Source organism: Heloderma suspectum, chromosome 13 (assembly GCF_057233095.1).
Source record: "Heloderma suspectum isolate Gila_16-S chromosome 13, 16-S_ref, whole genome shotgun sequence".
NCBI classification, from domain to species: Eukaryota; Metazoa; Chordata; class Lepidosauria; order Squamata; family Helodermatidae; genus Heloderma; species Heloderma suspectum.
The window spans coordinates 20,475,277-20,499,768 of NC_139470.1; the positions used below are offsets into that span (position 1 = coordinate 20,475,277).

Sequence of the window (24,492 nt, forward strand, 5' to 3'; positions counted from 1 at the left end):
TGGAATAAATGTGTCTTCAGAGTTGTTTTGCAGCAGTAATGATGCCATTACTATGGTTATCTCCCTCCGCAGGTGTGTGTTCCAAAGGTGTGGGGCCACCATTGAGAAAGCCATATCCCTAGTAGACACCAGCCTAATGGCTCTTGCTGGTGGGCCAAAGAACAGGGCCTCTCATTCATCAATCTATCCACCTACCCACACCCAGGGAAGCAACATGGCTATATCAACATTGCCCATGCAGTAGCTTCGCAATTCCCTTTGGGTCATTTGGCTTGACTTAAAGGGCCCACTCATTTCTGGGATTAGCACAGAGATGCAGGCCTCTTCTTCTTAAGGTGCCATCTCCGACTGGAGGTTAGCTATTATTGCAGCTATTTTAGTTTTTGACTCCACTGCTCTGAATAATGTAAAGACAGGTTGGTGTTTTGTTTTGTTTTGAAGACACTATGAGCCAGCAGGGGGTGCTAGCTACCCACCTACCTTGCAGGGGAGCCCTGAGGAAATTCAAGGCTGCCTGTTTTGGGAACAGGCTCCGCTTTTGAAAGAGTACCTTGCTCAGATGACTTGCAGGTAGAGCTGGGATAGGAAGATCCAAGAGGGAGTTAGCATTATCATAGATCCAGCCTGCTAGTCAAGCATTAAGGTTCTAGTCCTCAAGACACAGGCCAGAGAGGGAAAGAGACATGATCCTCAGCTTGGGACCAAGCATAAAGAAGTTCAAAAAGCAGCAGGACAACATCTTATTTATTTATTTATTTATTTCATTTCTATACCGCCCAATAGCCGAAGCTCTCTGGGCGGTTCACAAAAACCCATCTTAAGGGTGGGTACCACTGAAGCTCATCCCAGAAGTATCATGGGGGGAGGGGTTGATGCTTGGGGTAATAAGTAGCATGCGCGCGCGCGCGCGCGCACACACACACACACACACACACACCTGAAACTACATTCAAGTTTTGGCCAAAACTGGTCCAATGGGTAATGTGATTCCACTGTTGTTCCAATCACATTTGGTGCCACTTCATTTCTGGGTTCAGATCAAGGTGCCAGTTATAACCTTTAAGGCCCAATACCAGCCGTCCTCACCTTGGTGCCCTCCAGGTGTTTTGGACTTCAGCTCCCACATGCCCTGGCCAGCACAGTCAGGAATGCTGGGAGTTGTAGTCCAAAACATCTGGAGGTCACCCGGTGGAAGAAGGCCACCTTAAATGGTTTAGTAATGGGATACCTAGTGGGCTGTCTCCTCCCACATAAGCCTGCCTGTCCCTTGTGTGTGTGGGGGGGATCTTTACATCTTCTTTGGTCCTAAGGGAGATGCCTTACACTGAGTCAGATATTGGTCCATCTAGATCAGTACTGGGTAGGATGGCAACAAGGTGGGCTGGTGATGGGCAGCAATTGGTCCCAACCGTACTAGGAAGAGCTGCTGCAGTGAATAGCCATTGGAATTCTCCCACAGTTAGCCCTGATGTAGCATAGAGATAGAGGAGAAATTCGTTCAATTTTAACACAATTTCCCTAATTTCACACTTTCGAACCACTGCGCAAGCCGAAATTCAGTTGCCCTTCGAATGCCGCACCTTCCCAAATTCTGCACCCGCGTTCGCCAACCCAAACTATGTTCCAAACTGCATATTTTAGGGGGAGTAACCTTAACAATGCCTTCTCTTAGGAAAATTGCTTACAAAATTTTTCTGTATGTCAGGCAAACATGCATACAAAACTGCATGTATGAGGCGCTTGTGTTATGTGCACAAAAATGTTTATAAATTTTTCATGCTAACCTAAAAACGGGAAAAAAAATCTCAGCGGTTGCGATGAACTGAACTTAAGACTGGAGAAATTCTCAAAGTTTGAGATGAACCAAACTTAAGACTGGCAAAATGAGAAAATGAGAGAAATTGAAATTTACAGATTCATCCATCCCTAATGTAGTGTCGCTAATGTAGTGTTGCTCCAGAGCAGTGCTAGATCAGGGCGGGGCCAAAGGTCATAGTGGGAAATTCAAACTGCTGCCTACCACAAGCAGTAACAGTCACTTAGCGCTCCTCTCAGCACCAGGGGGGAAATTAAATGACCCATCTGGCACAGTGCAGACAGACATCAGCAGTCTTGCTGGTGCCCATGCTTCATGCTGACCCCAGGCTTGGAAAATATTCCCATTCATTACTCCCAGTTAATAACCAGGCTGTTTCTTCTGGGTGAGTTGATATTTCTACATATATCTTCTTTCCCTGCTGCCCCACGCCCATCGCATTGCAGTAACGAAGCCCTGATGTTACCAAGGCAGAGATAACTGTGGTTGTTCGATGTCATCGTTCTCAATATGGATGTAAAGTGCCTTGTGGATCTTTATTTGTTTATGTATGTGTTTATTATTTGGTTATAGGATTTCTAAACTGCTCCATAGCCAGAGATATTGGAGCAGTGTGCAACAAATTAAAACAACTTAAATTTCAAAACAGTTACAAGAAAAAACAGAAACATCAATAGAACAGTGGGTGGAGTTTACTTGCCTCTCAGGAAATGCTTGTCTGAAAAGAAAAGCCTTCAGAAAATGACCAAAACGAAGAAACATAGATACATGTCTGATCTCAGTTGGAAGGGCATTCTGTAGGGTGAGAGCTGATGCATTAAAGGCCCTACTGCTGGTCATCAGGAATGCCTCTTCAGAAGACAGTCATTGGCCAGGTTAAGGGAGAAGGCGTGTCCTCAAGAATCCTGGTCCCAAGCTGTTATAGGGCTTTATAGACTAGCACCAGAACCTTGAACCTGACCCAGTAGCAAATGGAAAGTTTGGTGGAAGAATAACAATCCTGTAACTAACGAACAATAAGTTATAAAATGATTAATCTGATTCAAATGGTTAATAAATAGTTGATCTTCTTCCTTTAGTGGGTCCAGGGCAGATGGATTTAGGATGACAGGTTTTGTAAGCACTGACATAAGTACTCTTTGTAGAAAGAAAAAGGTGAACATGGATTTACCCTTCCTCCCACACCCTTCTTGCTTCTGGACCATTAACGCCAGTGCTCCAAGCAAGCTGTGGGAGGGTGTCAAGGGATAATGGAGGTTGGAAGGTGGACAGGCAGTGACATTCCAGGCAGTGTAAGCTTTTTTGAGTGCTGAGGTCTCATCCAAACCCAAAGACATCCTGATCTTCATCACCCCTCCACCTCGTTTTTTCTTCTTTTTTTCCAAGGCAAATGCTTGTCCGTTACTGTTGGTTTTTTAGCTTTGTTCTTTTTTAACCAGTTGGTGGGACAGGGTACTGATAGGTACTGTTTGCTTTCTCCCATCGTGAAGCAAGAAACTGCCACAGCGGCCTTCAGAAGGGTGTGTGGAGGGGCCCATGTAGAGATGGATGAGAATTTTGTTCCCATTCACGAATCAGGTGAACATGTCCCATTCACAACCCCGAACACCATCAGGAGCACAATTCTCGGGAAATATTTGCAATTGTATGAGCTTCCATTCGCATTCGAAAGTGCACAATTGTGCAAGTGTGTACTCCCCCGTGTGCATTTTCACGCTTTAGCCTATAGAGAGGAACTGTGCATTTTGGGTGTGCATGTTTAAAACCATGCATTTCCCCCAGTCAAAAATGTGCATTTTTCACAAGCAAGGGGGAAAAAAAGAACGTGAACAAGCTTCAAAGAAGAATTTGGAGAACCTTCATGAGAGATGCAGACAAACATAGGAAGCTGACTGTTTGAACCATGTAGCCCAGTGTTGTCATTCTTGGACTAGAAATGGCTTTCTAGGGCAGAGTTGGCAATCTGCAGTCCTCAGGCCACATGCAGCCCTTGGCCTATTTTCAAAAGCCCTCTGCAAGAAATCAGCTCAGATCTCTGGCAAGAGTGACCCCTCCTCTGGCAGTCTGCTGGGTGGGGAGGAGGAGGAGACAGAGAGAAAGGGGTGGCTGAGAGAGAGGGGGGTGGCAGAGAGAGTCAGGTGGGAGACAGAAAGGGGTGGCAGAGAGAGGGGGTGGCAGAGAGAGAGAGAGAGAGAAAGGGGAGGGAGGGAGGGAGGGAGGGAGAGAAAGAAAGGGGTAGCAGAGAAAGAGAGAAGGGGTGGCAGAGAGAGTGAGGTGGGGGAGAGAAAGGGGTGGCAGAGAGAGAGAAGGGGTGGCAGAGAGAGGGGGTGGCAGAGAGAGACAGGGGGGAGAGAGAGAGAGAAGTATCAGAGAAAGAGAGAGAGAAGGGGTGGCAGAGAGAGTGAGGTGGGGGAGAGAAAGGGGTGGCAGAGAGAGGGGGTGGCAGAAACAGAAAAGGCATGGCAGAAAGAGAAAAGGGTGGTCCAACCTTCTTTGGGATCTAGCCTCACCAGCTATGGGCTTCAGCCCCACCCACTGCCAGCATGTGGACCCCATCAGATTATCCCTGATGTCCTCTGGCTAGGCAGGAGCCTTTCCCTTCTCCTGCTACGTTTAACTGGAGAATCGATGCTGGGGATTTGAACCTGTGACCTGCTGCCTGCAAGACCTGTTCTCTACTCCAAAACAAGGGTCCCACCTCAAGAAATGCAAGAAGGGCTTGTCTGGGATTTGAACCCAGCCCCCCTTAAGCCCCTGAACCAGCAAGCCTGACAGCACGGGCGATATCGTGCTGATTAGTTAGCCTTAACAGCAAGGCAAACTGAAGCTTTCCCTCCCTGCACATCCAGTGCATCTGTATGTGAGAAGGGATGTCCACCTACTGTTGAACATGGCAGGCTGGAGTTCTTACTTGTGAGTAGGACTCTTTGTGGAGGATTATAGAATCATAGAATAGTAGGGTTGGAAGATGCACCTGGAAGATTGAAGGATCAGGCTGAGATGACTGTCTGTGAGCATAAGTAAGTGTCTTGGGCTACTGTTTCAACTTGGCAAGGGTAGTATTCTTTGCAGTGTCTGCCCAGGCATCATGAGGAACATTGTGGGGGAATGATAGCTCTTCCATCACAGCTATATGTTTTGCAGCAGATGCTCACATAGTACAGTGGCAAAGACCATCATCCTGTGCACACTTACCATAGTGAGGTTGTAGTAAAGATGCATAAGATTGCAGGCATTAGCACGAATGCATGGAGGTTAAAGGTGGAGGTGGGAACACTGCCTTAGAGGAAACACTAGGGATGTATGAAAAATTGGTTTCAGGTAGTTTTTGGTTAGGATTTACGCAATGTGCACCTTCTGGACTGAACACGTTTTCTGATGCAATCCACAGTTGAAGTCGGTATATTTCCAATCTTCCGATGTGATTTGCAGACCAATTAACCCATGTTTGACATCACACGTACATTTGAAAAATGTGCAGAAAAATCCACACTTTGGGGTAGTGCACACAAATGCGCTTTAATCAATGGGAGATGAATGCGTATGTTGCAAAGATGTGCACAATTGATACGTACACTGGGGAACATGCACGCAAAAATATGCACACATTTCCATACGGAAAGAAAAAACAAAGATCGCAATCCGATATGGACGTGAGAGGGAACAAGCTTCAAGGTGGAGTTTGGAGAACTTTGATGGACTTGAGTCTTGCTTTTACGAACATCCCTGGGAAACACGAGTCAGCATTTCCCACACAAGCCTTTCAATTCCTCTTCTCTCCCCTTGCTTCATTTTTTTCAGGGAATGGGCTATCTTCATGCAAAGGGAATCCTCCACAAAGATCTCAAGTCTAAAAACGTTTTCTATGACAATGGGAAGGTGGTGATCACAGACTTTGGTCTCTTCAGTATATCGGGAGTCCTGCAAGCAGGCAGGTAGGTTGCAAATGTCACCTTGGTCAGCTCTCAACAACATCTACCTGTCTGATCCTCATCCACTGTCCCCTTTTTTCAGGGCAAAATTAGACAATAATAAGGCTGTGTCAAAAATCCCCTCCCCCCTTGCTTGTGCAGGGTATCTGTCCCTGCCTTATGAAAGTTTTGTCAACTTTGGGGGAGGGAGATTCTAAAAAACTTTTGTAGAAGGGGGGGGTCTTTCTTTAATTGACACTAAAATACTGGAGATTCTCTCTCTCTCTCATTTTCCTCTTTCTCATTCTCTCTCTCTCTCTCTCTCTCTCTCTCTCTCTCTCTCTCTCAATTTAAAAATGAAAGCAAGCCACCACCATACAGCAGCCCAGATGAGGTGCTGAGCATCTTTTGTTCTTTCTTTATTTCCCCCTTCCTTCCTTGCTTGCTTCCTTCACTTAAAGGGGGTTGGTCTGAAGGCAAAAGGGGCGAGGACAAAAATACCATGATATGTTAGCTTAAAGCTCATACTGCCAGGAAGGAAACCTTTTAGAAAGTGTGGGGGGGGGGAACCTCACAAAGGCTGGGAAACCACCAAGGAATTGGTGGTCAGGGGAAAAGGGGTGGAACCAGGGGAAGTTGCGTGGCCATCTGGAAAACCCAGGAGGGTTGGATTTAGTCCCTGGGCCTGAGCCTCTGCATCCCTGCTGTGGACAATACACAAGAGGCATATCAGTGATCTCCTGAAGGGTTTTTTCTTCCACTCATCTGATAAGTTCAGAGAAGGAGTTCAGAAGGAGAAAAGCAGTGAAGGGAGGAGTTTCTGAACCCGTTCCCTTCTGACCATTTTCCAGCTCAACATGCTTCCCGCACCCCCGAGCAAGCTGCTTTCCTAATGCCCTCATTCTATGAAAGATAATGCCCTCATTCTTTTCTCCTGCGTGGAGAAATGCAGCTGGGGGAGAGGATGATTTTGAGTGGAGGTGTGGTGGGATGGTAAAGGGAACAGCAGGTTCCCACTGTTCTTTTGTTGACATATGTGATTTCCCCCATGGCCCAGTTTATCTTCACTACAACCCCGTGAGGTAGGTAGGTGAGGCTGAAAGATGGTGACTGGTCCAAGTGAGGCCACCCAGGGAGCTTCATGGCCATGCAAAGATTTGAACCCAAGACTCCTTGCTCCAAGGCCAAGACTTTCTACCACACCACATCGGGAATAATGCACACAGGTGGGCTGAGAATATGTCTTCAATAAAATTAAACCACTACTTGCAAATGCTATCCTAGTCTGGAAATTGTAGGTCTGAATCGAGCAAACCAGATCAAGATTGTGCCCATGGAGATCTCTTTCTTCTCAGCCTCCTAATGCTAATCTCTTCCCCAGAAACTCCATTAATTGGTTCTGAGACCATTTCCAGGCAAACGTCTCTGCCAGTGGTCCCTGATTTAGATGGAACTTATCGTACTTTCAGATTCTTCCGGAATTAAAAAATAAAATGAAATAAAAATTTAAAAATCCCCAGCTATTGTGAAGATTTCTTCGCAGTTAATTATTGCTTTATTGCCAAGCCGCCTGTGAGATAAATCACATATTTTAATCTTCCTGTAATTACGGCGTGTCAGAGGCACCGGATTAAAGAAAGAGATAATGGCCTGCCTATTTCTCTCTCCCTCCTTCTCTACCGGTGTATCAGTTGTCAGGCTGAAGTGGTTAACTGCACTGTGAGTGGGTTTAATTTTTTGTCATTCCCCCCCCAAGATGGTTGTCTATTTATACTCTCCACATTTTTCATATAGAAGTTTTCCCAAGCTATTTCTTGGGCCTCATTCTGTTACCCTGGGACTTGTTTGTGTGAAGCAGACCTAAGTCAACACCTGGATATGATGGAGACAGGTGACACACACAGGAATCTATCTTATACTGAGTCAGAGCCTCGGTCCATCCAGCCCAGTATTGTCAACACTGACTGGCAGCGGCTCTTCAGGGTTTCAGGCAGGATTTTTTCCTAGGCCTACCTGGAGATGCCAGGAATCGAACCAGGGGCCTTATGCTTCCAAATTATGTGCTCTGTCACACCGACCTGGCCCCTGGGCTTGCGCCATGAAGCATAACTCTCTCCCAAGACTACATTTGTCCTTTATCCCAAAAGATTTTACATGCATAAAGACAGGGCTGTTCCTGGTCCACTGTTCTTCAAATGTAACATCCTACACAAGATTAATATTCCTACCAAGCTGAACTTTAAGTTAAGATGACAAGTTTCTAATCCTTATCAAGGAGATATGGAAGGGGAGACCATGTGGTGTCTGCAGGGAGCCCTCGTGTGTACAGGAGCTGGGCATTCTGTTGGTCTCCATTGCTGCTTTATATTTTGTTTGTTCATTTAAAATTATTTTTAGGCAGCCTTTAAGTGTAAAACCCTCTCAAGGTGGAGTAAAGGATCAAAAACATATACAAGTATATACACTGGCAAATAAATGTACAATACAATACTAATAAAAAGTATAAAACAGATTGCACCAATAAAACCTGCTGCCCACCAATTATGGGAAGGCCAGCAAAAACAGGTGGAATAGTTGTCGGAAAGAGGAATCCTATGGCCCCTAGACAGTATCCGGGGGGCCATAGGATTGTTCAGTTTCCTGCCTAAGAGGTCAGAAACAGGGCTCCAACCTCAGAGCCAGGAAACCACACTACCCCCCCCCGCCCCCACATAGTTGGCATGGAGAGAACCATACTGGCTACCACTCCATGCTAGGAAAACAGAGAGTGGAGACAGGGGAAAGGGGGTGTTTCTGGCAAGGGGAGGGGAGGTGACTGGGGTGGCAGCCATATGAGAAATCTTATGGCTGTCCCAGCATCCTCTCCTCCCCCACCCAGAAGCCTCTGTTAAATGCAGAGTTTACGACTTCAGAGGCTTATGAGTAGCCAGGATGGATCTCTGAGGATTGCTCCCTCACCTTTTAGACCAAGGTATGTACTCCATAATTTTGTAACGGCACTGTGGATGCATAGCAATTGGTAGAAAACATAACATCCTAGGATACTCACCTTTAAGTCAAACTGCCCCCCACAAAACCCTTAGGGCCACACTATACATGATTCCCCCTCACTTCAGTGCAGGGGCTAAGAAAGAAAGAAAGAAAGAAAGAAAGACCCTTCAAATGGTGCCAATGAAAGCCCCCCCCCATTTAAGCCCCCACATTGGGGAGGGATTATTTTAAAGAAAAACGGGCTGGGTGGGAAGGATTCAACCTCCCCATCTCATGTGCGGTGGTCCTGATCTGTAGCTGTAAATTCGGTCCTGTTTAACCTCAGAACCTGCACCAAATGGGTCCAAAGCACCCCGGTGGGTAACCAAGCTAATCCCAACAGATGAAAATCACTGCAGACAAGATTGTAAATTGAAATCTATTTAAGGCTTTATTTCAGAAAAATACAAAATAAAACAAGTGGCATGGTGGTTATATGAGCATTAGAAACTTTCTCTATAATTACAGGGAAAGAGAATGCAACAAAAATAGACGATTAATAAAAAGAATTGCAATTGCCAAAGCTGGTATTATGAATTTGGCTAATATGATAATGGCTTGAGCTTCTAACATTGTTATGACTCCTCCTCCAAACTTTCTCCTGTTTGCTACTTGCGGTTCAAAGCTAAACTAAAGTGTTAACCCGCCCATTACTTCCTCCTGTTTCTTACTTGAATATAAAAGCTAACACTAAAGCATTACTAAGTTCCTTTTACTAGAGTGAAAGGAAAACCCAAGACCTGGAAATAATTCCATTTGCCAGCTCTGAAGATGGGGTTCCAAATCCCATCCTCAGAAATAACCTCCAAGTCTCAAGCTTAGAAAGCACTCTAAGTCCTAAACTCAGAAATAATTATAAGTTCTACTTTCAGAAAATATCCTAAGTTCCAAAGTCTAAGAGGCTAAAGAGGTCCATAGTTACCCAAATCCTTGGGTCTGGTGGCACGGCAGAAAGAGTGTAGTGAAGTAACAGCAGCAGCAGGAACCAGAGCAACAAGGAGCAACCAGAGCAACCTGTGCTTTTATACCCCTGCTCTGGTCAAAGGTGGGGCCCAAGGAACAATGAGATGATCATCTTCCAATCAAAATGGGGTGCATGTGGTTAGAGCATTTGCTCACCAATCAGAAGCAAGGTGTCTCATCTGTCTCCCACAATTTCATGTGTTCAGGGAACATATCTGGCACCACTACCAACAGGTTACTTTGAAATGTCCCAAAATATGACCTAAAGTCTGCCATCTGGGCATGTTATCTTGACTGATGCATTTCTCCCTGGTACATCTTCTTTGAACTCCTGGTCATCTTTGGCCATTTTTGGTCATATCTGCCCAAACACCTCCTCCCAGTTGTCACTTGTGCTCAGGGCTACAGCTTCCCCGCCCAACTAGCATCGAGTAAGGGCATTCTCTTACCAGCAAGTGTACCCCACGAGATGTCAAAACAGTACTTTTCCTCCTCTTAGTAGGCATCTGAGCATGCTCAGTTCTTCTGTTCATCTCACTTAGATGCTCTGCCAGCACGTCGTGGCCTTGAGCAAGCTCTGTAAAGCCGCTTGTAAAGACAGCTGCATTTTTTCCCCTTTCTTCAAAGACAGTCCTGCAAAATCTTACTTAGAGTCTCAGTTAGTGAAGTAATATCACTTAGCATAGAATAAAATTTCAAGGTCTTCTCGCCCAGGGGTCAAGAGTCTGGAATATAAAACTGGTTATGAGTCTGGGGTCTTCTAGGAGCTCTTCTTATAGATCTCCCCAAAACTCTCACTCAGGTCCTTCTACCATTCCAGATCAAATCAGCCATCTTTACTCTTTGTTAACCCTTTTAGTACCAGATTAACAGGGGCCACCCACTTACATGGAAGTAAATAAATAGAAGAGTGAGGATCAGCTGTGTGATACCCATTAAATGGGTAGTCTATCTTTCAGTGGGGAGTCTGTCTCTCAATGGCATGCTATCCATTAAATTGGTAGTCTGTCTCCCAATGTATGACTTTTGCAGGCTCCAGTTGGTGAATCTCAGGGTGCTAATAAAAAGTAGAACCTGATAGTGTGAAGGCTACCCAGCCCGTGATTAGCTCATGGAATAAGCACATCCCAGCTTATGGCCTTCCGTCCTGTTCTTCTTGCTTCTCTCTGCTCGCCCACCATTTTTCAGTATTAAAAGCATGGCTCATTGATGCCAAATGAGATGATGATGCAGAAATGTTGTTGTTGTTGTTGTTGTTGTTATATTTATTAATATCCCACCTTTTTCCCAATACTGGGATTCAAGGCGGCCTTACAACATTAAAACTGCTACAATTAATACCTATAAATAGAAATATAAATACAACTGTATAAAAAATATAATTAAATCATCAATATTAAAATTGTAAAGATATTAAAACATTAAAAGACAACCAGAACAACAAAAATGGTATCCATACATCGCATTTTCCCAGGTCCAGACTAGTTATCCCCAAAGGCCTGCTGGAACAAAAAAGTTTTTGCATGCCTGTGAAAACATATCAAGGAGGGTGCCGCTCTCGCCTCCCTGGGAAGGGAGTTCCAGAGCCTTGGGGCAGCCACCGAGAAGGCCCTCTCCCGCGTTCCCACCAGGCGTGCCTGTGATGATGGCGGGATGGCAAGAAGGGCTTCCCCTGAAGATCTCAGGGCATGATTAGGCTCATAGGGGAGAATACGGTCTTTGAGATAACCTGGACCCGAGCTGTATAGGGCTTTATAGGACATAACCAGCACTTTGAATTGTGCCCGGAAACAGACTGGGAGCCAGTGAAGCTGTTTTAACAGGGGAGCTGTATGCTCCCTGTAACCAGCCCCAGTCAGCAGTCTGGCAGCAGCTCTTTGAACCAGCTGAAGTTTCCGAACACCCTTCTGAGGCAGCCCCACATAAAGCGTGTTACAGTAATCCAAATGGGATGTAACTAAGGCATGTGTCACTGTGGCCAAGTCAGACATCTCAAGGAATCTTAGGTTGGCTGCGATGGATTTTTGCATCTCGAGTGTGGTTTTCCTCCATCTACATCAGGGGTGGGGAACCTTTTCCAGTCCAAGGGCTGCATTCCAGTGGTGGGTGGGGCCAAAGGCAAAAGGGGTGGGGCCAAAGGCAAAAGGTGGCAGGGCCAAAATATATAAAAAATACTGGCATGCTGTAGCTTAGTGCCAGTAACTAAGCCTTAGGAGAGGCATTTCAAGCTTTTAGAATGGCGGAAAAGAAACAGTGCCAAAGCTGAAATAGCACCAAATGATTGGCTGTCAGGGGAAAGGGGGTGGGGTGGCCATGTAGAGAACCTCGGAGTGCCTGAGGTTGGCTGCTCCTGATCTAGGCTCTGACAAGGATGACTTCCCTATGCTCTGGAGCAATCCTGGTCCCCCAGCATCAACCAGAATGTGCCTGATGAGTCAGCAAACATCTGTCCTGGTGCAGCCCACCCTTCCCTAGAATGACTCAGGCACTGCAGAGGCTACTGCAGCCACGTGCCTTGCATTGCCTGTGGGCTGTGCTATTATGCTCGGCCTTCACGAGACCCCCACCAGCACTCCAATCAAAGCCCCCATCTTTCCACTGATCTGTTGTTACTCTACGGAAGAAATTGCAGGTTCCTCTCCCAGAAGAGCAAGAAGCACTAATTAGTCGTGGTATGTGGGATCCTTCTTCTGAATAACTGGAAAGGGAGCTTGGCTTCTGCTAACAGAACTTTAGGGATGGGGATCTGCCTTCCAAGTCTCGCGCCAAGATGTGGCATCCTTGGGAAGCTGCCGGGGCTGCAGCACCCTGGTGAGGTCCACTGCTGATGCTTCTTCTGGGCCACACCTGATTTTCTTTTTTTCTGGCCATTGTCTTTCCCAAGAGCCCTCAAAAACTTGGAGCTGGCATTGCCTGCTGCCCTCAGAAGTGGTGGTGGACACTGTCCCATCACCAGCATTGAAATAAGATTCACTGCCCGTCCGGTTGACTTCTGTTTGTGGAACAGGGAAGGTGCCATCTTTTCCTTTGCCACTGACAGCAAAATGACCTGAGCCAGGTCTTATTGTAACAGTAAAACAGGGAATTGTGGTGGTTTCTTAGCTGATACAATTGGCACCATCCCTTTCCTTTCCCCCACTTCTTGCAACGTCTCCTGTCACTTCTAAATTAATTCCTGAGCCTTGGCGTTCTTGAACAACTCCAGTTACCAAAGAGCATTCTCATTGGCTCCTGTAGTTTCTACACCAGAAAGCGAGCAGGGTGACCCCAAAATTTTTGTGCTTTGTCACCCCAGTCTGGGACATTGCACATTAGTGGAGCAGCCTGCTGTTCTTGTTCTTGAAGGTTTCAGAAGCGTTTAAGGTGGTACCTACAAGACCAGCTTTGTCTCTCTCTGAGAAGCCTCCAGGCCTGGGAGAGAGCAGATGTGACTATTGCTAATCATTGCAGGAACATTCTTCCATGTTAGTAAAGCTGTCTAGTGCTGGTGAACATCCAAGCAGTTCACTCCCTTCCCAGACTGAAAAGGAATTGGGTTATTCTCTCAAGTTTCAAGCTGAATCCCTGGATGTGCCATGCAATTGTTGTCTCATTAAGGCAACAACTTAATGTTGCCACATTCGGGAGAACGGTTTTAGATTTGCTGTTTTAAATGGTTGTTTGATTGATCTTGCATTTTTATGGCTGTTTCATGTAAGCTGCCTTGTGAGGTCTTTGCCTGAAAAGCCCTGGAGAGCTGCTGCTGATCAGAGCAAACAGCACTGGGCTAGAGTCAGGGTTCCCCTTATGACCTGGACCCCCTGAACAACTCCTTAAAGATCTCTTGCCTCCTTTAGAGTCCCACCTTCCTTCTTTTACTTTCCACAGGTCAGATGCTTAGAAATCCAAGCTCACTTTAGTCCATCTTGAATTTCTCCATCATCCCTACCCAAGGCTCCCTTTGACCTTCAAGCATTCAGTGGCTGTGAACATTAGCCTTTTCTGTGCCACCATGGGAACTAGGAGCTTGCTTTCTGCTCATGAAATGTGACATGATACAAGCTGGCTTTGACTACTATTTGAGACAAGAGGCAGGGTAGAAATTTTCTAAATAAATGAGTATGCCTGGGGCTGTACACAAACAGGCTGTGTGGTACAAAATGTGCAGAAATATGCAGATGATGCAGAAAATGCCCAAGAAAGAAAGAAAGAAGTGTAAAAGGGGAAATTCTTCAAGGGACTGACGGAAACATGAATTAAACTGGCAGAGATTAGGTTAACAGGATCTGATTCTGTGGAAGCAGTGGATTCTAGGAGACTAGTATTTTTGCAAATACCAGTCACATCTGCATCCCATGGGGGTATTATACATGTCTGTGCATACAAGGACCATGGCTTGTCCTTTTGGCTTCTGTCTCCTTTCTGCCATAAGCGAGGGAGACTTGGGAGCACTAAACTTGATTTCAGGGAGGGGACGTAACCTTGCACTACTGAACTGACCTTGGTGATTAATTTAACAGCAGCTTGCAATTAAGAGCCGTACATGTGGCCACAAAGCAACAGGATCCCCTGGTGGGAGACTGACATTCACGTTTTCCTTGACCCTCAAAGCAGAGGGGCAGTGGGGTTGCGCTACTAGGGCCTAATGCTAAGATCAGTTGAGGCTGGTGGCTCCAGTTTTGTTAGGGCTGTGAATCCTTTCTGGGTTTCAAGCAGAACCAGCCTGAACTCTTAAGGAGCTATCCAAGGTGCTGAAACTCTTTGGGGGGAGGGTTCAGCACCTTGGATAACTCCTTTAGAGTTCTGGCTGCTTCTGACTGAAACCCGGAATGGATTCACAGCCCCACGGATTCAACCAGCCTTCACTGGCTGGGACACCCTCATGCATGGCAAAGCCACCTAATCACTCCCAGATAATTGGCGTAACAGAAGCCAAGACCTGAAGCTGCTATGCCAGCTCCTCAGTCCTCACAGGGCCGGTTCTACCATGCAGCAAAGCAAAGGATTCTACTTCAGCTGGCAGAATTTGGACACCATTCGGGGGTAGCGTTTACCCAGGACAGCCATGGTGCTTAAAACCTTGTCTCTTGGACACTACTGCAGTGAGGAAATAAGACATAGATGGGATTTGATGCCATGAGATTTACTGTTGCCAAGTGTTGGGTTTGGTTGGGAGAGGGTGCCCTTTGATGTTCTAATTTAGGCAGCAAAATTGTTCTGGCTAGCCCTGGGTCCTCACATGTCCTTCAAAATGCACACTCCTCCTAATTTTGCAACAGAGTTCTCCAGCTGGAAAAAAAAAAGCATACAGAAATGCATATATTGACAAAAATAACAATAAAATGCATTAGATTAGGACAATGGCTTAGAAAAATGTGTATGTTCAGTAAAATGCATGTTTTAGCAGAAATGTGCACAACAATGCTTGTGAATTTTCATGCAAACGTAAAAACAAACGAACAAACAAACGAAAAACCTCAAAGTTTGGGACACACCAAACTTAAGACTGGAGAAATTCTCAAAGTTTGAGATGAATAGAATGTACGATCAGCCTGGAAAGATGAACTGTGAGAAACCAAAATCGATAGATCTGTCCATCTTAGTATAGAGCAGTGGCAGAACCCATGTTTTGCGTACAGAAGTTCCCTTGTAGCTCCGTTTAAAGCAAGTTTCCCTCATGTGGTGGAAACGGTGTGGAAACTTCAGCTAGTCCAAAATAGGGCGGCAAGATTGTTAACAGGGACTGGCCAATGAGATCATGTTACAGTACTTTTCCAACTGCATTGGCTGCCAGTCCATTTCCAGGCCTGATTCAAAGTGCTGGTATTAACATTCAAAGCCCTTAACAGCTTGGGGCCAGGTGATCTGAAGGTTCACCTCCTCCCAGATGTGCCTAAGATCATCCTCAGTGGTCCTTCTCTGTGAGCCCCTGCCAAAGGAAGTGAGGCGGGTGGCTACCAGGAAGAGGGCCTTTTCTGCTATGGCACCCTGGCTGTGGAATGAGCTCCCTAGTGAGTAGGAATGTATGGACTGTGTAAGCTCCGCTCCGTCTGTGTTTCATGGATTGTTAGGCGCCTTTCGTTCTGTCATCGGTCCACAGGCGGATGTGGGGGGGGGGGTTGGTCATGCTGGAAAATGCGGAAATAATTGTGTAAATATTTATGTAAGTATTTACATAATTTACCTAAGTATGTAACATTTAGTGTATTGTCCCCCATTTCATTCAACGTTTCCTCAGCAGCAACATGCGTATTTTTCTATGGATTTATATGCGTAAATTTTGGGAAAGTACAAAAGAAAATCCAAAAGTCCACGGACTCCACACAGCCATAGGGGGTCTCTCCACAGTAGATTCCACAGGTTGGATTCTTAGAAATCCAAGCTCATTTAATCCATCTCAAATTTCTCCAGCATCCCTACTAGTGAGGTTTGCCTGGCACCTACATCGTATTCCTTCCGGCGCCAGGTGAAAACCTTTTTATTCTTCCAAGCATTTTAGCATTTTAGCTTCCTAGTCTTTTAGATGATGGTGCTTTAAATCTGTATTTTAAATCTCTGCATTGCTGCTAGGTTTTATTCTGGCTGTATTGTTGTATTGTGGTTTTAATGCTTTTATGTTTTATATTGTTTTATCCTGCACTTTTTGGTTTTAATTTTTGTGGACCACCCAGAGAGCTTCAGCTATTGGGCAGTACAGAAATAAATAAATAAATGAGGTGCCCTCCAGATGTTTTGGATATAATTCCCATCATCCTGGGCTATTAGCATGGTTATGGGGGTTGTAGCACAAAATATTTGGAGGGCACCAGACTGGGTTGGGCTGCTTTAAAGGATTTTAAGTAGAGAGGCTGGTAAATCACTTTTATCAGAGTAGAAAATAATGGGCTACCTCAATATAACAGAAGCAAAGGTTTGCAGCATCAGAATTCTTCAGATGACTGAGGCAGGCCTATAATTCAGTGGCACACGCTGCATATGATTTGCATATAAAAGGTTTCAGGTACAATTTCAAATCCAAAGAGATCCTCAGAAAGTAGGCCTGGAAATACCACTTCCTCTTACTATGAACTTGGAGAGCCACTGTGGGTCCTGAGAGGACTTTGAAAGAAATCGAGGTGGAGATTTATACTTTAATTCAGATCTCATTCCACCAGCCTGAACTACAGGTCACCTCCAATTTGATGTGAGCTTATGTGGAAAGAGCTCAGATGGGTGTGTTTCTTGCTTTGTGTTGGGAGAGATCTGTGGCAACCAAGTCTGGATAATTCTTTTTTCCTGCTTGTAAAGATGACTCTAAAAGCACCAGAATAATAATAAACCAAAACCAAATGAACATCTATAGAAGAAAATGAGGTACCTAGCCTTTGAGGAAGGGTCTCCCAGCCCATCTTATGGGCAAGTGAGAGATGGATGTGAAGAGCAGGAAAATGGCCAAAGTTGTATGAACATGTCATATGCACCTTTCCCATTATTTGTTCTGGGTTTGGGCAAAATGTAAGTCAGGCTCTATCTATCTAATTATTGATTTATATTATTAGCATTTAAATATGCCTTATCTGCTAAAAAAAAAAAGTCATCAAGATGGTGAACATAAATTTTAAACAACAAAGCCTTGCAACGATAAAAGCAAGAACATTTAACCAGTATAAATGCTTAAAACATTCAAAACATTAAAAGGCTAAATTGAAAAGATGCACAGTGGAGGCTGGTAGATCTGATTTCGGGGTGGGGCTGTGATTCCATTCTGGGTTTCAGTCAGAACCAGCCAAAACTCTAAAGGAGCTATCCAGGGTGCTGAACCCTATCCCTAAAATGGGTTCAGCACCTTGCATAGCACTGTTAGAGTTTTGGCTGGTTCTGACTAAAATGCAGAGTGGAATCACAGGCCACTTGTAGATCTTTTGGTGATCAGAATCCAACAAAGTAGGGAACCCCAAATTGGAGAACCAAAAGAGCAAGCAGCAATGGGGTAAGCAAAAGGGGAGTTTTATTCCAAAAGGATAAACTGTTCCAAAGCATTTCAGTCCACAAATAGGTCCATTGGGAGTCAGGAGACTGGAGATAGAAGCGTAAACACTAACAATTTAGGCTTCACGGAATTTCCCTGAAGAAGAACCTACATGTGATTTGCAAAAGACCAGCAAAGGTCTCCAAATCCTAATTGTCTAATGATGCAATCCTATGCAAGTTTAGACAGGAAAAAGTCTTAAAACTCCCAGCATTCCCCAGCCAGCTATGCTAGCTGAGTTATGCTGGGAATTGTAGGACTTTTTTCTGTCTAAACATGCGTAGGATTGCACCCTATGTGTAGCAATTCTTAGGTCTAAATTAGATGGTTAAAATCCCTGATTTGTTGAAACTAGGAAGGGGGAGAAATTCGTTCAGTTCACATTAAATTCAAGACAAACTGAACTTAAGACTGAAAGAATGCAAAACAAAGAGCTTTTCTACATGAAGCATTTATTGTGCATTCATCGTTCCCTCACAGTTATTTACAGGTTCTTTAGACAATGTTGTGACCCTGTTGTTTTGCTTCTGTTTTTAAACAGCACTTTCATGACTTTTTTTTAAAGCAGGGAAAATGTGGTATTTTTTGTGAGAGCAAAAGAAAATGCTTTTCCCAGTTGTGTCATTGGGCTATTCTTCTATATGCCTGCACCACCTAGAGGTTATGTAGTGGAAAAGCAGGAAGGGAAATGCTGTTCAGGTAGCACTCGGATCTCAATTCTCAATTCAGGTAGTGCTCAGATCTCAATTCAGTCTAGAACTGGGGCTGGAGACCAATTTAACTCTTTTTGTTTGTGTGCTTGCTTCAGGTATGAAAATACCGTGGTTAGCACAGGCTCACTGATGGGTTGTTGTTTTTCCCTGCAGGAGGGAGAACAAATTGCGGATTCAGAATGGCTGGTTGTGCCACTTGGCCCCGGAGATCATCCGCCAGCTGTCGCCTGACACGGAAGAAGACAAGCTGCCTTTCTCCAAGCACTCAGATGTCTTTGCACTTGGGTAGGTTTCCTTTTCGGGCTGGGAATGGAGCGGATAAATGAGTGCACTTTCTGGTATCCACTCAGACAGCTTTTCCACAGAGCTCTTGGCAAAAAGTTTGTCCTTCTCTGAGAGTTTTCTCCTAGTTCACGATGCTGGCAAATCAGTTAAAAGAAGAAACACACTTTGGATTTTTTGTGCAATTCACCCTGCCGTTCCCTGAAGGGGTCTCCCTCATTGAACATCCTTTTGGACAGGTGGCTACAAAACGTCGTGGCCAGCCCAAAGAGATGTGCAACATCTCATTTCATATTCTGAGCCTGAGAAGAGCTTCTTGGGGAAATGATGCTCAGCTCGTAATGCAACTGAAGATTCATATACAGTTATGAACTTCCAGAACAATGTTACTTCATTGTGAAGGGGTTGCAGTCATCTTACAGAAATTGAATGGAAGGAAATTAACTTGCTGCCCCTTGAAAACACGTAGGTCAGGGGTGGGGAAACTGTGGTTGTCCAGGTGTTGTTGAACTTCACCTTCCATCATCCCCGGCTGTCATGGCCAATGGTCAGGGATGATGGGGTTTGTAGTCTGACATCTGGGGAGCAACGGGTTCCCCACCCCTGCTATAGGATGTTAGTGTTAATCCTGGTCCTGGCTTGTGACAGATTGCCATGGAATCCAGGTCTGATTTGGGCCGACGAGCATGTTGGCCAGACGTGAGAGGCATGGTTGTGTGTGGGCTGGGTACCAGATGGTCAGATACCAGAGGAGGCAAAGAGAAACTGAAAGCCCAAGGCAGGAGATGCAGTGACGGACAGTCTGAAGGGCAAATCCTTGATTGGTGTGGTGAGGTGAGCCAAGGCAGTGGTCTGTCCTTACCTGGTGGAATGACTTTAGGGATGTATGAGAACTTTGCTTTTGCTCTCAGAACATGCGAGCACACCTGGTTCGAAGGTCCAAACATGAGCATGAGAACCTGTCTGCCAAAAATATCTGCAAATGGTTGAACACACGCTCATGCTCCCCTCGTTCCCGCTTCGTAGTTTGATTTGTGCCAATTTCCTCAGCAGACTGAATCAGGCCCACTTTAGTCTATGGAGGAAATTTGTGCAAATTGGAGGGGATTAGTGCAAATTGGAGAGGATTTGTGCGAATCTCCCGTTGGATTGCTGCTCGATTTGTGCAAGTCTCCCGTTCACACAGGATGAGCAGAGACTGCAAATGTGGATGGGAACTGGGCATGAGATGAACAGTGAGACAATGGCTGGAGAATCCTAGTGATCTCACACATCGCCCATTCGCCCATCCCTGTTCAGACTACCAGACCAGAAGGAAGGCTTTTATAGGGCTTGTTACCTCTCTGTTGGGCTGCAAGGTCAGTTGACCACCTTAGGGCTATGGGATCAGGTAAAGCCAGAACTTCAGCCTAGAGAGTACCCTTACCTTATGCAGCTTAGTATGACTGGCTGCTCAAAGGCCCAGGGTATTAGTGCCACAGGAAAAGATACTGTAGAGCTGGAAAAAGTGCAGAAAAGGGCAACTCAGGTGATCAAGGGGCTGGAGCATCTCCCTTATGGGAGAAGGTTACAACAGCTCAGATTGTTTAGCTTGGGAAAAAGGAGGGTAAGGGGAGACATGAGAGAGGTGTACAACATTATGCATGGTGTGGAGAAAGTGGATAGAGAGACAGTTTTCTCCCTCTCTCGTAATACTAGAACCCAATAGCATCATCCCATGAAGCTGATTGGTGGGACATTCAGGACAGATAAAAGGACTTCTTCACACAGTGCAGAGTTAAACTATGGAATTTGCTTCCACGGGGTGTAGTGATGGCCACCAATTTGGATGGCTTTAAAAGGGGGTTGAACAAATTCCTGGAGGAGAAGGCTATCAATGGCTACTAGTCTTGATGGCTATGTGCTACCTCCAGTACCAGAGGCAGTATGGCTATATACAACAACTGCTGGGGAACATGGGCGGGAGGGTGCTGTTGCGCTTGTGTCTTGCTCGTGGTTTCCTGGTCGACAGCTGGTTGGCCACTGTGTGAACAGAACTGGACTAGATGGACCCATGGTCTGATCCAGCAGGGCTCTTCTTATGTTCTTATGTTCTAACTTCTAACTAAGGCTGCTGCTGGCCCTGTTTTGAGACTGGCCTGAGCGCCTTACAGTTACTCAGCCTGGTGACCACTTGTGAATCATCCCAAAAGAGGACACTATTTTGCATAAAATGTGCACATGCTAATGTATGTGTCTAGATGCAAATTTAGAAATGATTATAATTTGAATAATAATACAGTACATCTCACCCTAGTCTGGAAGACTGTGATCAGGTGGCCTGTGTGCCTTGCCCACAGAGGACACGTGGCCACCCTACAACTGGTGGAATATTGGCCCATTATATTGGAAGCTGAAGCCATGGGACTGTCAGGTGCACAGATCTCCCCATGGTCTGCCAACATGAGCAACTGCCGCAAACCTAGGAGAAGGACAGGGTGAGGGATAGGCAGCTGAGTCCTCTGTAGAGAGAGAATTCTCCTGAGCAAATCTCCTTAATAGAAAAAGTTTAGGGAGTACAGTGGAAAACTGAATGCTCATCTGTGACTGCCGTCTCCCCTAATGTTCTCACTTGTCCGATTAATTGCCCTGCTCCATAGCAAAGGAAGAAAACACAGTCTTTTTTTTTAGAAAAAGAAGTGGTTCCATTGCCCTCTGATGATATCTTTGCTCAGGCGCACGGCAGACTATACTTTTTATCTGACAGATTAATTTTTCCTGCACACCACTGTGATGGGAACCTTGAAGTGATTAGCTTCTGCTGAGTTCTTATCTGATCATGTGTTTTCATCCCCCCAAAATACAGCAATTAAACCCAGTGCTTTAAGTATAACTTTAACTAAAAGGTGGGGGTGGGGGAAAGTAATTATGCACATTTTTTTTATCAGACTAAGCCCAGGCAAACTTTTTTAATTTGAAAGTTTGCATTGAAAAATGCCAGCCATTTAAAAAAAAAAAAAAAGTAAAAAGGGCTGGGCTTTAAAATGGCTGTTCTGGCTATTTTCGCACTCTTCGTATGATTGTTTGGTTCCTTGCTGGGTGTGCTTTGTCCATTGATTCTATGGTGGGGTGTACAAGAGGGGCAAGGATGCTCTAGGATGTGGAGGTCCCCCATCTGACCGGCGGAGGCATGGACTTCCTCTGTTGGCCATGCCGACTGTCAGGCTTGGGCCCAAGCTGTCTGGTTTGGTTTTGGACTCTCAGGTTTGGAGGCAGCGCTAGAAGAAGCCCAGCCAAGGCAGGGAGTGGCAGGGGAATTTCCCCAAGACTCTCCAGGTGTCAGGGATGAATCTTCCCGGGAGCTTATCGAACAGGAGGCCCAGGTTCAGACACTGTCATCCCGTCCACCACTGGAACTGACAGACGCCAGAGTCTGGCGCAGAGTTATGCGGACAGAGTTGAGAGGAGGTCCACCAAATTGGCTGCCCATCAGAAGTTGGGTCAGGCTCCCTGAAGCAGGAGCCTGGTTAAAGCCTGGGCATGGCAGGAAACAGTCCATTTGAATTGACAGGCCAGTGCCTTGCTTTGTTTAGCTATTTAGGCATACTGCTACAGGGGTGAAGAGGTGTTATTAACTGAGTAAAGGTTTTGTAGATTGCTAGCCCGGAGGCTCTCAGGCAGTGGCAGCCCAAGACCTTTTGCTGCCTGAGGCGAAAGACAAGATGGTGCCCCCTCCCATTCCATGTACAGAAGCCAAACAGACTGCCAGATGGATCTGCCTTCAACACTGATGACAGGACAGTATCCTCCGCTGCCCCTGAATGCGGCAGGCTAACGTAGGGGGCACAGAGCAGGCCGCATGGCCCACAGGTCTCTTCTCCAACACCTTGCTGCCAACTCTCAGCATCTGCCGCCAGAACAAGAGGCAGGTGAAGAAGCAGGCTACAATGGTGAAGAGGAGAAGCAACTTCAGAGGGCTCTTGCCAGTGGGCCTCTGCTGGGGTTTGGGCCCTCAGCAGTTGCCCAGTCATGCCTACCTTTGATACTGGCCCTGTCTGGAGTGTGCCAGGTTGGGAAGACTGCACTAGAGTAATGTTGTTATCAGGCCCAACTAAAATGTCTAGAAGCAGTGAGCGAGCTTTGACTTTCCTTGGACTCATTTTTAGGCTGGAGGTTAAATCCAATAAAAACTGCAAGAAAAGAAAAGGAGTATATTAGTGGTGGAGGCCCTTGAGGGAAGTGGGGGAGGGAATAGAAAGATGCCACTGGCCACATTGGGAGAAGAAGGAAAAAAACATAGTCTGCAGTTATGCCAAGTATTATGCCCTGACAGCTGCAAGAGCGTCTGCATATTTAAGGCAACTTTATTATATGCTGCAAGAAAAACCCTGTGTACAGTCATCGTGTTTTAAGCACCACCACATGGTTTTCACACAAATTCCTCTACAGAAGTGCTTTCTTTTCTTGGAATTTTCCAATATTTATTATTTATTTACAACATTTTGATACTGCTCCACATCTCAACAGATTCTGGAGCAGTGAAGAACAAGAGATAAAATGGTAAAAAGGTAAAAAGAATAAAGCACGATATTAAAATTATTATTTTAAAAGACAGAGTGCCAATCAAACTGTGGCTGATCAACCAAGGAAGGCTTCCTGGAAAAGAGTTGTTTTCAGGAGGTGCTGAAAACAATATAGTGTTGGTGTCTGCCTGAACTCCAGAGGCAGGGAGTTCCATAGGATGGGGCCACCACACTGAAGGCTCAATATGTGATGTGGCCTCCAGCTTCTGAGAATTCGGCTGATCTCCAACATCGTTATTTATGCATTTATTTAAAGCATTTGTATCCTGCCCTGTATCATTAAGATCATTATCGTCGCCATCACTGTGATTCTAAGCGCTACTGCTCAGAAGTAGGGATGTGGAGATGTCGTTCCATCCATTGCATCTGTGTTTCACGGATTGTCAGGCGTCTTTCATCCTGTCTTCCGCTCATTGACGGAATTGGATGGGGGTGGAGGGGATGTACGAGAATTTTGTTCCACTTGTGCAGTCACTTTAAAAAACTGTGCACTTTAAAAACTATGCATTTCTCCCTCCCCCCCCCCGCCCCAAATATGCATTTGCATGCTTTACCGTATGGGGGAAAGAATGCATTTGTTGTACGCTTTTACAAACCGTGCATTCTTCCCATTTGAACAGAACAAAAAGCAATATGCAACTGAACATGGGGACGAGGCAATGGGGGCGAGCTGGTCCCAGCCAGGCTGATGGATGGGCCCCTGCTGTCCCTCACCTGTCCCTCTCACTGATGGAGCAAGATCCAGGAGAGGAAGAGACAACAAATGGCAGCTGGTCCCAGCCAGGCTGATGGATGGGCCTCTGCTGTCCCTCACCTGTCCCTCTCACTGATGGAGCAAGATCCAGGAGAGGAAGAGACAACAAATGGCAGCTGGTCCCAGCCAGGCTGATGGATGGGCCTCTGCTGTCCCTCACCTGTCCCTCTCACTGATGGAGCAAGATCCAGGAGAGGAAGAGACAACAAATGGCAGCTGGTCCCAGCCAGGCTGATGGATGGGCCCCTGCTGTCCCTCACCTGTCCCTCTCACTGATGGAGCAAGATCCAGGAGAGGAAGAGACAACAAATGGCAGCTGGTCCCAGCCAGGCTGATGGATGGGCCCCTGCTGTCCCTCACCTGTCCCTCTCACTGATGGAGCAAGATCCAGGAGAGGAAGAGACAACAAATGGCAGCTGGTCCCAGCCAGGCTGATGGATGGGCCCTTGCTTCCCTCACCTGTCCCTCTCACTG

The 24,492-nt window shown here is 45.9% G+C and overlaps 1 protein-coding gene across 1 annotated transcript in view; it reads left to right on the forward strand.

Annotated features, from left to right (window-relative positions):
• KSR2 (kinase suppressor of ras 2) overlaps positions 1-24,492 on the forward strand; it is a 349,744-nt gene that overhangs the window by 318,728 nt on the left and 6,524 nt on the right. The window contains exons 16-17 of the mRNA XM_084819248.1: positions 5,618-5,751; positions 18,574-18,705. Of these exons, the coding sequence (XP_084675374.1) occupies positions 5,618-5,751; positions 18,574-18,705 (266 nt within the window). The remainder of the gene's footprint in view (positions 1-5,617; positions 5,752-18,573; positions 18,706-24,492) is intronic.